Genomic DNA, 15,331 nt, shown 5'->3' with positions numbered 1-15,331 from the left:
TAAAGTCCCAAACATTATACTGGCCCTGTGGAGTGGGCAGTACTGTGGGTTTTGGGCAGAGGGGACAGTACAGTGAGCTTTGGGCCGTGCCTTCCTTGTGTTGTTTAGTCTCAGTGTTGAGATTGTTGTGGACTGCAGCAGCTCAGGTTATACTGATACAGGCAGTGCAGGCAGGAGGGCACAGTGAGCTGCTGCTGATGCAGGGATACAGTCTAAGGAAAAGGAATGGCTTCTCTCAAACTTGGAAAGCAAAGCTGTGCTGAAATTCAGTTATGACTTTCAGCCTTGGCTGGAGCTCGTGGGACAACTTCTAGTGCCTCGCCAGCCATTTGCTTTTGCAGCAGCAGCTCTGCAGCGGGAGCGTGCGCAGAGGCCGAGGCGTGACCTTCCCTGGCTGAGAGGGACATCATTCCCCCAAACCTGCGTTATTTGCAAGTGCCAGCAGTGTGAGTGGGGCAGGCTGTGTGTCATCCACCCACTGGTGCCTGAGCTCCTCTCCGCACGCAGCCCCACGGATGCTATTGTTAGGCACGAACGCTAATTGCTGGTATTTCAAGGCTCCTACCTTCTTATTGCTAAAGCCTGTAACAATAATCACAGCCTAGATTCCCCATCTCTCGGCATCAAGGAAACAAGATATGATCATAGGCAGTGTGCTAATGTAATTGTAGTATATAGAATATGAGCTTTTTCTGTGTAAACAGAGGCCTGGCCACATCCTATGATAGCTCTTCCCGCACTCCGCACGCGGGCTGTTCCTCGGCTCACCGCTCAAGTCCCCATTATGGATACATCCAGCCTTGTCATAACACCACCTCTGAAACACTCACACCGTTTGGTCCTGCTGCATAATGGTGAGAGGGTGGAATATTAAATGGAAAAAGGCTGTTTAAGTAATGTCAGCAGCCTGACTAATTTCACAAAAGGAAGGAAATTCGAAGTTAAGGCTATGGTATATTCTTATCTAGATGCCTGAAGATTTCTGTGCGTGACAATATGCCCCTAAAATTCAGAGCTGTCCCTTATGTCTTTAATTTCTCCCATTGTGTCGCTCCTTTTTTTTTATTAAACATCAAAGTGAATTCACAACAGAGAGCCTAGAATTTAATCCTCTAAATACCTTGAAAATAGAGGTTTAGACTAGAAGTACCAATATATACCCTTAAAACTTCAGTGTAATATAAAAGAGATTCTAATCACAACAGATCATTACAAAGAAGAGTAAACCACTTAAAAAAAATTAAGTGTCTTAAATATAATAAAAAGGAATAATTAAGAATCAAACAGGAAGCTGCTATTCTGACAATTTAATGATGCTGAATTGGACTGAAAGAATTGGCTTTGCCACTAAAAGGCAGTGAAAATCTGATAATTTCAAAATGGCTCTAAGATCAGATCAAGTGGGTTTCTTTGAAATAAAATGCAGCAGAACGAGAAAGAAATAGTAGGATTCACCTTAGAATGTGTTTTGGATTCCTACTGCTGCCTGGGGCTAAAGATCTTATTTTATCAGACCTGCTTAACATCTACAGACCAGTGTCCTCCCGGGAATTTATTACCATGTGGAACCTGTGGAAAGTAACGTGGCAGTCCTAACTGCCAAAGAGAATAATGAAATATGGTTGTTCTTTCATTCCTATTTCTTAAAAAAAAAAAAAAAACAAAAAAAACCAGAACAACCAAAACCAACCAAACCTCATAATGTACATGACAGTATCTGGGACATTACAACTGATTACACTAGGAGCTTTCCACTGTGTGCAATGTGCAAATGAAAGTTAAGTACAATCTCCTTTGGGTTTCTATATGTAGGAATGGATATATGCATCTAAACGTTTAAAAGCAAGCAAGCTAATCTTACAAAATGCTCACAGCAACTGTACACATAATTTGCACATCCACTTACCATGACTCTGTGAATTATGGCCATGTATTTATTGATACTCATTTTCTGAGCATAAGTAGATGCACTATGACAAGCATTAATAGGTTGCATAGTTAGATTTTTAATTACTCAGGGGCAGGTTGGTGTTTTCTACCTGAGAACCTTAGGAAGGAAACTTGGCAAATTGCTATGATGTGTATTGCAATGGAGAAAGATGTCATTAATAACACACAGTTGGTATGCATTTATATTGTAAAAATAAATCCAAGAAGGTGAGATAATTTTATTTGTTACAAGGTCTCATCCCTACGGTGAGCAAATACCTGGTTTGGGCATCATCAGCATATTACTGGAACATAAAGGCAAAGCTTTAAGATACAGAAATAAAGCTTAGAAATAAAGCTTTAAAACACATAAGCAATTAGAATACAGAGTAGTTAACAACTGTGTTTTCCATTCTTGCATGTCTTCCTGAAGCATTTGTGAAATCTTCTATGTTAAATATCATACATGCCACAGAAAGTGTTTTGATCCTGTTCTCTTGTAGCCCTCAGAATTAAGTAAGCGATTATCATATGTTCAAACATTATGGACTAGAACATTTTTTATTACAGAGTGCAGTGGGTCCTTTTATATCGGTGGCCCATAGCTCAGACAATTTCCAGATGTACAGGACTCGCAAGCGCCTTGTCACTCGCTCAAACCGTACGTGAAGCAAAACCCAAAGTGAACCCAAAGCCCAACCCCGACCCCGATCCCAGGCTGCAGCCGCGGTCCGTGGCAGGCTCCCGCCCGCGTCCCGACTCCTGGGGTTCTGCTGCCATCCTGTGGCAGCCGCTCCGCCGGCGCCCGCCGCTCCCCGCCTCCCGGGCAGCTGCTCCCGCTGCGGGAGCCTGCTTCCCCGGCCTTCCTGCAAGGGAGGCCGTCACCTGCTGCCTCCTCTGCTCTTACCAGTCTTGGGTTGATTTCTGCTTGATGAAGCACAGAGATAAATAGTATAAAAGCAGGAAGCTGCAAATGATGCCAGTGAGGACAAAGTAGCTCACATAGAGAGGGTGGGAGTCCAGGTCCAGAGCCTGAGTGACCTGTAGTGACCAATAACACAAAATTAGGAAAAGGCACAACATTTTCCTGCTGGATCTGTGACGTGTGTTTTATGTGTAAGCCTCCCTGGCCCCTGCTACCTTCTCTTGTTTTCCATCTTGGGTAGCTCCCAGGGTGGTTTGATGGAGGGTTGCAGCTAGGCTATTCCTATTTCAGAAGAACACAGTTCAGCATCTAAACAATTCCAGCAAAGTGCATAGTTGTGGCTGGTGTAGGAAAGAGTTGCCCTTTACTATTTTATTTTTTCTCTTCAACTGAAAGAAAGGCATAGAAGGAGTGACTGCTGTAGGGCCATCTTGAGGAACAAATTTACAACCAAGTGTCACCCAGCTTCATGTGTTGATTTGGCAATTGCTGAATTTGAGGCCTGCACCATCTATTTAAATATGACAGGCATATAAACAGCATTTTCTTTAGAAATTTCCAATTTCTTATCAATGTGTGCAACAATTTTTATAACTGACTTACAAGTTTTCCTGGTATTTGATAAGTAATGTTTCCATCAGTCATTTCATATGTGGTGTCAGTGAACTGAACTTGCATCATTCCTTCAAAATTCCATCTGAGAAACGAGATTTTTGAAACCCAAAAAGGAACTGAAAAAGAAAATGACAGAAATTGATGCATGCACACAAAACTTGAGACCTAGAATACTGCTGTGCTGCTGCCAAATACAGCAGGTTTGTCTCACTTCTTGACAGCCAGAGGCTGTAAACATGTGACAGTTTATTATTGGACAAAATGGCAGATATACTTTACATAGTTACATGGAGATGGGAAATCAGGAGTTAGCTAATATCCATATCCATCAAACTCCCCCTGTCAACTAAGTCTTCCTGGAGCTCCATCTTCCTCTTTTGAATACAATTCTTTTTACTGAAGAATTTAGCAACCATGTAAGAAGCTACCCTTTCACTATTGCTTTTTTGACCAAACTTCTTGTTGCCTCATTTTCAGATGGAGAAACTGATGTAAAATGGACGACCTGACTGCACTGTCACCATCCAAGAAGATAACTGCAAAGGTAAGAATAAATCTGAGTTTTCCTGCACAGGACACACTGTAACTGATGAAAGCCATTGATGTTTCAATTTGGAGGGAGGCTGGGAGTTTTGTCTTACCTGTCCAGAGGCTGTTCAGGCTTATCACAAAACCACCACTCAGGTAGAATGATGTGAAGAGGACATTGCCAAGGAAGGCTGAGAGCTGTAACGTTGGCAGCAGAGCTGCCACCCAAAGTGCCATGGCACGGGCACTGTAAACAACCAACCACAGCAACAGGAAGTTCAGCAGGAAATGTTCTGGATCGGGAACAAGGTTTGCCAGCCAGTAGATGGGAATCCCATAAATTACAACAAAAATGCAGTGTTCTGGGAGCTCCCCCAGAATCTGTTTGGGAAGATGAAAAAGAAAATTTAAAAAAAGAGAAAAAGGTGAATGATAATTACAAAAATACATGAGATGTGCCTTAATGTACTTGTGGACTGTTTATAAAAGCTATAGGAAATAGTCCCTTAGAATGCAATCATCTCCCTGTTAGGGCTTGCCAGTGACATGCAAAACCAATCCACAACAGAAATAAATCCTTGTTAATTTTTTCTCCAGCTGTGACAATGCCTAAAACTAATTGTTACAGATTGTTTTGTTACGAGTTTTGGGAGCGTCTAAGAACACAATACACTTTTGTTGTGAACTGGTGTGCTTGATAAGAGTAGTACTGATACTGACTCATGGCAACTGAATGGTTTGTGCCTATTTAGTTGAAACATGTGTGAGGTCACATCTGAGATGAATTTGGCTGTTGGTCTGTTCACCACCTTGTCTCAAAGGCAGTCCAGGTAGCAACTTGATTCATTGTAAAACAAAAGCAGAACTGGGATTTTCTCAAATATCGGAAGAGGTATATAGAGAGTATTAATTCTTCCAAAGAGAGTTGCTACTATCCTCTAATACTAAGGTTGTAACAAATTACATCGATTTCTCTGTGAATAATGTGTAATCTTTGTGACACAATGCAAAGAATTTTTTTCTCTGGCAACCACTAATAAGCATTTAAAATCCTGTGCAGAAATGGAAACCTAAATTACAGATGCCATGGCAGGCAGAACTCATCTAACATCACAAAAGAGGGATTATTCAAAACCCTAGTGAAAAAGAGAATGTCGTTTTTTAAAAGTTCTAAATTTAATTCTAGAAACTCTGGCTCTTTGTGCACGTAATCCATTTTTTAGCTCAGACCAATACAGGCCCAAACTGGAAATATCACAGCATTTTGTCAATTCTGTTTTACCTCTGCTTTAGCATTTGATACAAATGTTTTGTTTTACAGATCAAGATATGTAAGCAAACTTTCAGAGATGCTGCAGTGAATTAAATAGCAGGTATGTAAAATTGTCTAAAACTGGAAATCTGAGTCTAAGGTTTCTCATGTTTTGGCCAAAGAACCCAATGAAAAGTTCTTCTTTGGCTTTTCTGGGTGTGAGATCTCAGCCATGACTTATGGCAAAATTCTAAGGCCTAATCTCTTAATACTAAGGAAGTGAGACTGATATCCTTAGTTGGCAGACACAAAAAAACAAAGTCTGATATGAATGTGATTATTTATAGGACAAGGCTTTGTTTTGCTTGTGTTTTTTAATGTTCAAGACCGCTGTTTGTATTTCCTGGCAACAAAACCGATTACCTTAGCAAAGAAGTATGGGCTAACAGAGTACATTCCACCTTCCAAGTCATGATAAAGCATTGCTCTTTCTGAATGACCTGCAGGGTAGCAACAAATACACTGCATTGTATTAATTAAGTTGTTTTTTTTTTTCTTAGATTTAAGAATTTTAAAATTTTCATTCCTTATAGCATTACAAGAAGACTGACACTTACATTTGGCAATAACATCCAAAATTACTGTGAATGGGATAAGGGCACCTATCATGTACAGCAGTGCTGTTGTGTCACGAATAGAGAGTCCATTTTTTTCATGGCCATAGTACAAAAATCCAATTAGCAATGACATAAGAAGGGCTTCAAATCCATGGATTAGTAATGTTGAAAGATCTCTGAAGTCATTGGAGACCTGACGACTAGGAAAACAGCAATATTGACCGTAAGATATAACACTTACTAATGCCAGATATATTCAGACACATAGCCCCAACCTGTGTTCAAATCACTTCTTGGAACTTGCTGGCTTTGGCAAGGACAGGAGTTGGGCTCCCTGTTTCTGTAAATGATTTTACCTAATCAAACCTATGAAGCGCCTGCACCTGTAGCCACCAAGTATTTCAGGTCTAAAATGGTGAAAGCCTGAAGGAAGACAATTGGGGTGGGATGGTCTGTGCCTCTTTCTGATGATTCTAAATACAAATGGGCATGATACATAACAAGATTACCTTAATAATATTGTGAACTGCTTCAAGGCTCCTGGTAATTGATCATTTAAATCGTGAGGCATATTGATAACCTCTCCTGAATTCCTGCCCAAAAGAAAAAGAGGAAAAAAAATAGATTAGCAGAAGGTGTAGCTATTATTCCAGATCTTCTCTATGACACTCTTTTCTTTACCTCTGCTTGATGACTGTGTTGTCAGTGTTGTCTCCTTCAGTAGCTTTCCATAAGAAATCATCAAAATGTTTGACCTTTTCTACAAACAAGTTGGCAAGAGTATTTGCTCTTTTTTGGCTTTCCATCTCCTTTTCTGCAGTCTGTTTATCAATACTGGTCAAGTCAACTGCAAGACATTACTTGATTTGAGTCCATGTGCTATAGAATAAATAACTTCATGATGTATGTAGAGTCAGGGATTTAATTGGGAGCAAACAGTCCAACTTGTGTACATTCATTAACTGGCAACAGTTAAAACTATCTGTTATTTTAGGTAATTAGAGATGAACAGATTGGTAATGTGTATGTTTCTTACCTAGTCACTCAATTAATCACGGAGAGATTACATAATTGCTTATTATAGTATTATAAACTACTATTTCAGATTTTTATAAATTTCATAGCATCTTGAGAGCAGTGCTGAGAAAAAACAGTTTGAATTTCCTTCCTGTCATGTAGGCATTTACAGTCTTTTATGTGACTTTACCTTAAATCATGTTTTTTCTTCATGTGCACAATTATAGTTACTGTCTTAGTTGTACATTACAGAGGTGCCATAAACTTTACCTGATACTGAGGAAGTCCAAAAGGAATATTATCTAAGGACAACACAGTCATACCAATAATAGTTGACTTAGCTTTTTTTTTTTTTTTAATCTAAACTTACAGTAGTATTTTCCCATGCTGACCTTTGGTGTAGATTGACCGCATCTGATGTTTTACAGATGCTTTCTGAGAGAACTATCACTGCACATTTCCTGACTCCTTGCACTGGGCTGATCATGTCTGTTCAGCCACTCTTATGAGGAGTACATCAGAAATTCTTTGCTTTCCCTTCTGCCCTGGTCACCTGTTTCTCTGTCAGACACACAGCCAGCATCTGAGTGTTTCCATCAGGTGCTCACTCTTGCTGTGGATGCTCTGCCATCCTGTCCTATTTCCAACTTCCTGCTGCCCATATTTCCTTACTTTTCCTGTGCCTACTGACTTGGTGCACACCATTCAATGATCTTCCCCCTGCCTCTCTGCCCTCTCCACCTCCTCGGCACAGAGCATTGTCTCTGTAACGACAGGCTGGAGCTACAGGTTTCCCCAGGACTCCTCTCGTTCTCCATTCCCATACAGGGGTGCTGCAAGCCTTCCCCAAGACTGTGCTAGGCTCTGAACTCTGATGGTGACAAAGGTCTTGTTGTAGCTTGACACCAAGGTTAACTTCCATTAATCTCTGAGCAGCTGGCACTGCCTGCCACACAGGCACAGCTGAAGAGATTACTCTGTAACATTATGGTTGTTTGAGGTCTCTGCCAGGTTTTCTGGCCAACCTGAGTGCAAAGACCTAAGGGCTGGAATGGAACCAGCCTCTGTTAAGAGATTCCTGCCATTAGATTAACAGGGCAGATTCCCTTTCCATGTTGCAAAAACCAGAAAATAAATGGATTTGAAACCACATAAATTTTCTTTGAGGAGTAAAAAGATTGCTGATTTGGGTTGGGATTTTCTCCCTTCCATTGTGCTCTGGAGGGCAGCACTCTTTTTTCCCAGTATTTGTTCCAGGTTTGTCTCAGACTAGGAGTTAGCTTCTGGGAAACAAACTTCTACATTTTCTTAATTGAGAAATCAGAGAACTGCCTACAGAAAGCAGCTGATCAGTTTATGTGTCTTTCCCAGGGAAGACATTTCAACCAGCTAAAACATGGGTATAAGTATGCTAAACATGTTGACAAATTATTGCATCTGGCACTGTTAGAAGGAGTGTTTTTAAAATTAGTTTTGTCTGTACTTCTTGTTTTTGTTACATTTCCTGTACTGATGAATAAAGATCCTATTAAAAAGTGAACTTGCTGCAGTATTGATTTGAGTTAGTTAGAAGGAATTCCTGAGACAGTCATGGTCAATAAAAATCAACATTATCTAGCCACTTAGGAAAGCAAATGATTTCCAGTAACCCTTTTTTATGACAGTGCTTGATACTGACCGTAGAAATCTGCAGGATTGCTGTACCTTGGGCAGGGATAGCCTAGTTCTGTGAAATACTGGACCATGTCTTTAGCTGTTCCACAGTAGGCAGTGAGTCCAGAAGACATCAGAAGAACCAAATCAAACAGTTGGAAGATGTCTGACCGGGGCTGATGAAGCGAAAGAAGAACCAATCTGTTTCCTCTGGCCAGTCTGGATAATGTTATCACAAGGTTATGTGCAGTAAAACTGTCCAGTCCAGATGTGGGTTCATCAAGTATGAGTATTCCTGCCAAAGACAGTAAGTTTAGCTGTGGAAATCAGCATGTTTGGTTTGGAAAATATGTTCTAAGTGAAATGGTGCTAGTGCACGAAATGTCACTCATTATTTTTAAATCTAAAGAAAATAATAAATTTTTTTACTTTAGTACATCTATTTCTGAGCATCACCTCTTACAAAAGCAAAAACCTGCTTTTCCCATAACGACAGAAGTATAACTTTATACGAGCAAAAAATTTTCAAATCCACTTCCTAAGGAAAAAGCTGATGGGGAATCCTGTTCAACAAGAGGCTCAGTCAAGGTTAGTGGTGCTTTTGAGATATATATATATATATATATATATATATATATATATATATATATATGTAGGATTAGAGAGGGGATTCTATCCAGCAAAATCAGCTCTGGATTTAGCCTCATGTTTTGCTTCTGCTGAAGGCAATGGAAGTTTCTATTTCACCTGCAACATGAAGCCATGTCAGTGAGTTGCACAAGACTGCAATGACTGACTACAGAGTGAAGAAAATGATCTTTCCTGTTAATATTGCACATGTAAACGGGGGCTGCATCAGAGGGAAGGAAAACAATCTTCATGTTAAGATAAGCCAAAGTAACTTGTGGCATGTGGTCGGATAAAACCCAAACCTTATACTGATATGCACAAACCAGAGCGCTGCTGTGAGAGTAACTTCAGGCAACTTTGAGTAATCTTTGTGGTGAGTGAAGGCTCCTGGGGGCTCTGCCTCGGGGTCTGCCTCCACTCTTCCACTGGCAAAGGTGACTGGAGCAAAAGTGTGTCAGCTGCTGAAACACTCTGTTTACAGAATTTATTCCTGTAGTAATTACAGTATTATCTGTGATCAGCACTGATTGCAATTGAAGCAAATGGACCAGCAGCAGTCACTGTGCTGTGAAAGGGCAACCTCTGACATAGGGTGTGGCAAGGCCTGTTAAGTGTCCCAACTCCTCCTGCTGCCCGAGGGGCAATTGAGTGCTTCCATCTTCCTGCAGTGCTCCGTTATGCCCGAATGTGTGGGATATGCCCCAGGAAGGTGCGAGTTGTGCTCACCCGGGTTCCAGAGCAGCTGCACGCCGATGCTCACCCTGCGCCTCTCTCCCCCGGAGATGCCCCGCAGGCACTCGTTCCCCACCCTGGTGTTGGCGCATTGCCGCAGGCGGAGCTCTGCGATCACGTCTTCCACCTGCGGGGATCCAAGGATGACAGGCGTCAAGCAAGAGTTCATTTGCACATTCGTGCATAGATACAACTGAAAATATGATTAATATGGTTAAAATTCACCTGGATATTTCTGTGCTAAAGACACTTGAAAACAAATCTTGATTTTAGAGGTAACATTTAAAAAGACTCAGCGATCAAAAATTTAGTTCGTCTTTCAGCCTCTCTAATGCTTTCTCTAGATTGTCATTTTTTATGAGCTTTGGAACAATTGCTGGTTTCTATCTTGAAAGATGAAAAAGGTTTATAATTCATAATCTACATAAAAAAATGCCAGATTAGCTGTTCTGACTCCAAACACACAGGATCTCTTGGATAATTCCTGTCAGACACATTTTTGACAACTTTATTTTTTCCCAACAGCTTAATTACCCTTTTTTTCCTTTGTGAGTCTGAAAAAAACTTTGGAAGGCGCAGTTTGGCAACGAACAATAGTGTTTCTCTGACAGTCAGGTGGGGGAGCAGTCGGTCATCCTGCCTCACATGTGCGATGCATTTCCTAACAAGCTGGGGAGTGCTGGGTTTGTTGTTGATCATGACTTGACCAGACTTGATTTTGCCTCCATGATCCCGGCAGGTTATCACATCAAGCAAGGATGGCTTTCCACCAGCTAGAAAAATAAAAACTGAAAATTAATTTCCAAGGAATGGTTTTGAAAAGCAATCTTGTCACAGATAGAGATGTTAAGGAAAAAAAAATTCTTCACCCACACTTCCTAAAGTTTTCCTGAAGTCATAGAAACAGGATGATCTTCAAAGAAAATACTGACTATAAGCTCCTGCTCAGGAAATCTGGGAAATCTGTCCCCTCTGGAATGGAGTATGTGGTTTGAACCCTTATCATTTCTCAGCAGAACTGGGTAGCTGGGCTTTGAGGACAGCTTCACGAACACAAGAAGTGTCTCTTATCTCTTGGCGCAAACTCTTTCCCTTTTGAAACACAGGTCAAAAATGGTCCCGCCCTGGCTGCGGGGCTGGCACCCAAATGCTCAGCAAGAGCTTTCTTCTTGAGGGATTTGTGAATTCAGAAACAGCAGCTGGATCAGATGAATGACTAAGGCATTGAATGATTATACAGACAATAAGAACATTAATCACGATTGAACTAAAAATTATTATGACTTGAATTAGACAAAAAGTCATTTAAATAATTAAGGAAAGCTGGTTCATACCCAGAGGTAAGAAAAGTAAAACAATGAAAACAAAACCTGATCTGGAGTTAAACAGCAAATGAATTTTTCCTTTTTGTTGTATGATTCTGTATGTAAACACACAGAACTCTCTTATGATTAGATGTCATTTATTTCCAATCTCCCTGTTGAAAGATTAACTCCACACTTGCTTCTTAATACATACATCTTAAGAAAGAAACCCATCCATCTGTAAACCACGTATTGCTCTGTTTAAGAGTGACATATTGATTGCCATTGACAATGTGAAACCCATCAGCAGTTTAATCCATTTTACCAAGGCATTTGATGAAATAGATGATAAACAGCTTTTGAAAATAGTTTGACTAGTTTGCTGAAAGGGGTTTGTGCTCAGTGTATGTTGCCTTACAAAGGTGCTATATCTATAACTCAGTATGTTATTTCCTCACAAAGCTTTTCCTTTTATTATCAGAAGAATCTCTAAGGTAAGTTTCACTTACATTAACAATATGTGCTAAGGAAAGATTCCCATGGCAATAGGAAAGAAAACTCTCATTTTTTAGGAATAAAGTTAAAACTTCTTTAGCAAATATGCCTTGACTTTGAGAGAGAGAATTTTCACTGAATCGCTGAGGTAACCTGATACAAGAGTCTAGTGGAGTATGGCACTTTTTACTTCAGTTTAAAGGTCCTGTGTCTACTTCTTGTCCCTCTTGACCAGTCCCACCAGAAAATGGAAGGAAAAAACCAAACCCCAGTGTAATAAAGCAGTAACACCAGACAGAAGAGGAACTGTCTTTTCTTCTCTGTAAGTTTCTATTAATTAACACAAATGCAATATTTTATCCTGTTAGAATTGTTTCAGTCCAAATGGAATGCCTGCTTATAGTTATGCAAGTTGGCACTCATTTTTCTTATGGGGTTTGGCTTAATTTGTTTGCTATCTGAGTATGGTCTGCAATTGGCCTGTTTTGAATCTGAGCCATGAAACTGATTCATGTCTTGAAGATCATGTCCCTAGCACATCTGGAGCTGCCAGGCCACACTTGTAACAATACCTCACTACACCTCAGGAAATGCAGATGTGCGCAGGGCATAACAAAATTTGGTTTGAAAATGAATTTTAATTTATTCCCCTCCAGTATTTTCTTTGTTTCCTTTTCATCATCTCACTTAAAGAATGTATTTTAGTGACACTCCAATAGTTTTTTTCTCAACTAGATTTTGACATCATAAAGACTGCAGAGTGTTGCTCTTGATTGTGTTCATTTTATCTGAGAGCTGGTCATATAAGGAAATGTGGTTCCTCTTACCAGTGGTTCCTATAATTGCAAGCATCTGACCACTTCTCACTTTTAGATTCAGATTTTGGATTACTGTCACATGGGAACAGGGATCCGATTTCCAGGTCCAGGGCATTTTCATCTGAGCAAGTTTCTCATACCAGGGAATCTGGGATGCTGTGTTAACCTAACAAAGAAGGAAGCAAGTCCCTTCAATTCAAGCAATAAACCATTTAACAACAAATACCTTCAAAGTTACAATGTTACAAGCAAAGCATATGTTAAAATATTACTGTTCATCTTCAGAAATACCTAGAAGGAAATTCTTTTGCAGCAACCTATGCTTTCATGCCTTGCTTCTTCTCTTAATCACTAAAACTCTGTGTCCTTTGTTACCTCAATAATTTATTACTATTGTAAATTTTAGATGTTTCAACCTTTAGATATCATTAGAAATTCAAGGAAACTGAAAATTGTGAAATCTTATTCAAATGCCATGGTGAGGAGGAGATGAAATATTTCGCTGGTTCACTGAAATCCTCTTTGTTAGTCATCTTCTCTTTATCCCCTTCCACATACTCATTCTTGCCAGCAAGGACTCCTTTCATCCTTAGCTGAATAGAAAGTCCCTCTGCTCCAGCCCTCAGAGGAATAATTTTGCTCAAGACTGAAACAAAGCAGGGCCTAGAAACAGCTCTCTCTTCCTGTCTTATCCTTTAACTTTATTGGATATATCTACAACACAGGGGTTAGTCTGCTGTCAGTATTACAGCCAAGAGTGTGATTCTGCTCACAAACTGTGCAACAGTTGGGTCAACTTTTTCAACTTACTTTGGCTTTTTAAATGGTCTGGGTATAGAAACAGGCATTGCTGGATATGCTTCCTGCTTGAAGGGAGGTGTATAAATGACAATTTTTACCTGGTAGTTGAGTTCTTTGACCTCCAGAACATTTGATTTTCCACTGTATGTGAAATAAAGACTGTTATCTTCTTCAGAGTGAAAAATAGTATCCTGGGTCTTGATCTGGAAAAGTTGTTAGGTGGATTACAACAGTTAATTACAATAACTAAAGGGTTGCTGAAGTCTGAGTTCAGAAAAGATGAAGCACAAAGGGAAATGTATTTATGGGATGTAACAGTATTATTGATGATACTGTAGTGCAAAAGTCTGAAGAGTGGAAATGAGTTATCAGTTCACACTGTCGGTGTGAAAAAGTACTTTGTTCTAGTGATATGTATGAGGGCCAAACATGCTGTACTGTGCTCTTCTAGTTGGTTTTAGATTAAAAGGGAAAACTTTGAAAATGGAAATAAATGTCATGTTACTACAAAGAGATTAGACTTTTTTTTGAGGAAAAAAGATGTACTACTTCAGCAGTATTAGTCTACTGAATCAAAATGGTACATATTTTAATTGATGCATTTTGGCAGCTAAAAATGAAGGTTCACTGGAAGCGTGTCCATTATTGAATTCCACGTGGACTTGAATCCTTGGAGGCTTGATGAACAAATAAACACAGCCACTAGTGCAGTCTCTATCTTCTCTTTTGTTTTTTAAATTCACCATTTATCAGCTGGAACTTAATGTTCTGAGATATCAGTTAAAATAACAAGAGTCTACTTGGCCCTCTTGCATACAGCTGCAATTATGAAGGGCTAGGTTTGGGTTCAGCTCTGTGTGCATGCCTGCAGTATTCCTTCCAGCCAGCCATATCTCTCCCACAGCTCTGTGCTTTCCCTACTTGCCAGGCTCAAACCCTAGCCAAGGCAAATGTACCTGTTCCCTGTGTACCAGACCCTACCCATGCCTGTGGTATCTTTGGCAGAGGATGACCATGATCTTTGCGTGCACCTCCTGCCCTCACAGCAAACAAGGCTGTTTATTTTTTTCAGTCTATATATTCCGCAGAAAGGAACATCACACCAAGCAGCCTTAGAAACCCCAGCAAAGCCTTCCAAACTACCCCTGCTGCCAAAGCACTCTGACCCCTTCCTTATGCTGAATCTAATTTTTGAAAACAGGCTCTCCCCAGCAAATGTGGCGATCCCGACTAAAGGCTTTCCTGGGAAAGCCAGTCCAGGATGCGCTCAGGGGCTTTCTCCCCCCTCCACACATTTGGAGACCCTCTCTCAGCTCCACCATGAGCAGAGCTTGCATGGCACCAGCCTCATGCCCAGTGTGCTGCGCTGGGGGATGTGGCTGCTTTCTGCTCCCCGTTTCGGAGCGGGAGGAGCTCGGGGCTCACTGGCTGTGCCGGCTCCCGGCAGGACGGCTGCCTGTCTCTCCCCGCTCCCGGTAGGACGGCTGCCTGCCTCTCCCCGCTCCTGCGAGGTCGGCTGCCTGTCTCTCCCCGCTCCCGGCAGGACGGCGGCCGGTCTCTCTCCGCTCCTGCCAGGTCGGCTGCCTGCCTCTCCCCGCTCCCGGTAGGACGGCTGCCTGCCGCTCCCCGCTCCTGCCAGGACGGCTGCCTGCCTCTCCCCGCTGCGGGCCAGCGCTGCAGCCGCGGGCCAGCTGAGCCCCTGGGGCCCTTCCCCACTCCAGGCGGCTCTCACTGCTGAGCCCTCGAACATTACCTGTCTCCAGTTGGCATCGTCCAGAGAGACGTTTTCAGTAGTTTCCTTCATGATGATGGTGGTGGTGGAAGGTCTGGTTCCCTGCAGTGGTTTGACTGTCGTCTCCGGGAAAAGCTGTGGAAATCCTTCTCTTGGTTCGGAAAGCAGTGTTTTCCAGGCACCCTCACCGCAGCTCCATTTCTGCTGGCACGCTGCGTCTCTGCAGCTGGCATGACCCCGTGGACAGGGAAATGTTCCCCTCCTCTGGGACACTAATAGCTCA

The 15,331-nt window shown here is 41.4% G+C and overlaps 1 protein-coding gene across 1 annotated transcript; it reads right to left on the bottom strand.

The window, feature by feature from the left end:
• Positions 1 to 1,686: 1,686 nt before the first annotated feature.
• Positions 1,687 to 15,313, bottom strand: ABCG8 (ATP binding cassette subfamily G member 8). The gene is made up of 13 exons (XM_059841171.1): positions 15,070 to 15,313; positions 13,415 to 13,519; positions 12,525 to 12,681; positions 10,433 to 10,671; positions 9,893 to 10,025; positions 8,562 to 8,831; positions 6,548 to 6,713; positions 6,376 to 6,459; positions 5,867 to 6,066; positions 5,673 to 5,749; positions 4,111 to 4,378; positions 3,458 to 3,585; positions 1,687 to 2,970 (listed from the first exon to the last, which is right to left on the bottom strand). Exons 1-13 carry the CDS (start codon positions 15,118 to 15,120, stop codon positions 2,833 to 2,835), a joined length of 2,016 nt encoding a protein of 671 aa, XP_059697154.1. The 5' UTR covers positions 15,121 to 15,313; the 3' UTR covers positions 1,687 to 2,832.
• Positions 15,314 to 15,331: the final 18 nt, after the last annotated feature.

The sequence above is a fragment of the Haemorhous mexicanus genome, chromosome 3, assembly GCF_027477595.1.
Source record: "Haemorhous mexicanus isolate bHaeMex1 chromosome 3, bHaeMex1.pri, whole genome shotgun sequence".
Lineage (NCBI taxonomy): Eukaryota > Metazoa > Chordata > Aves > Passeriformes > Fringillidae > Haemorhous > Haemorhous mexicanus.
This window is presented reverse-complemented; position numbering and strand designations above follow the sequence as displayed.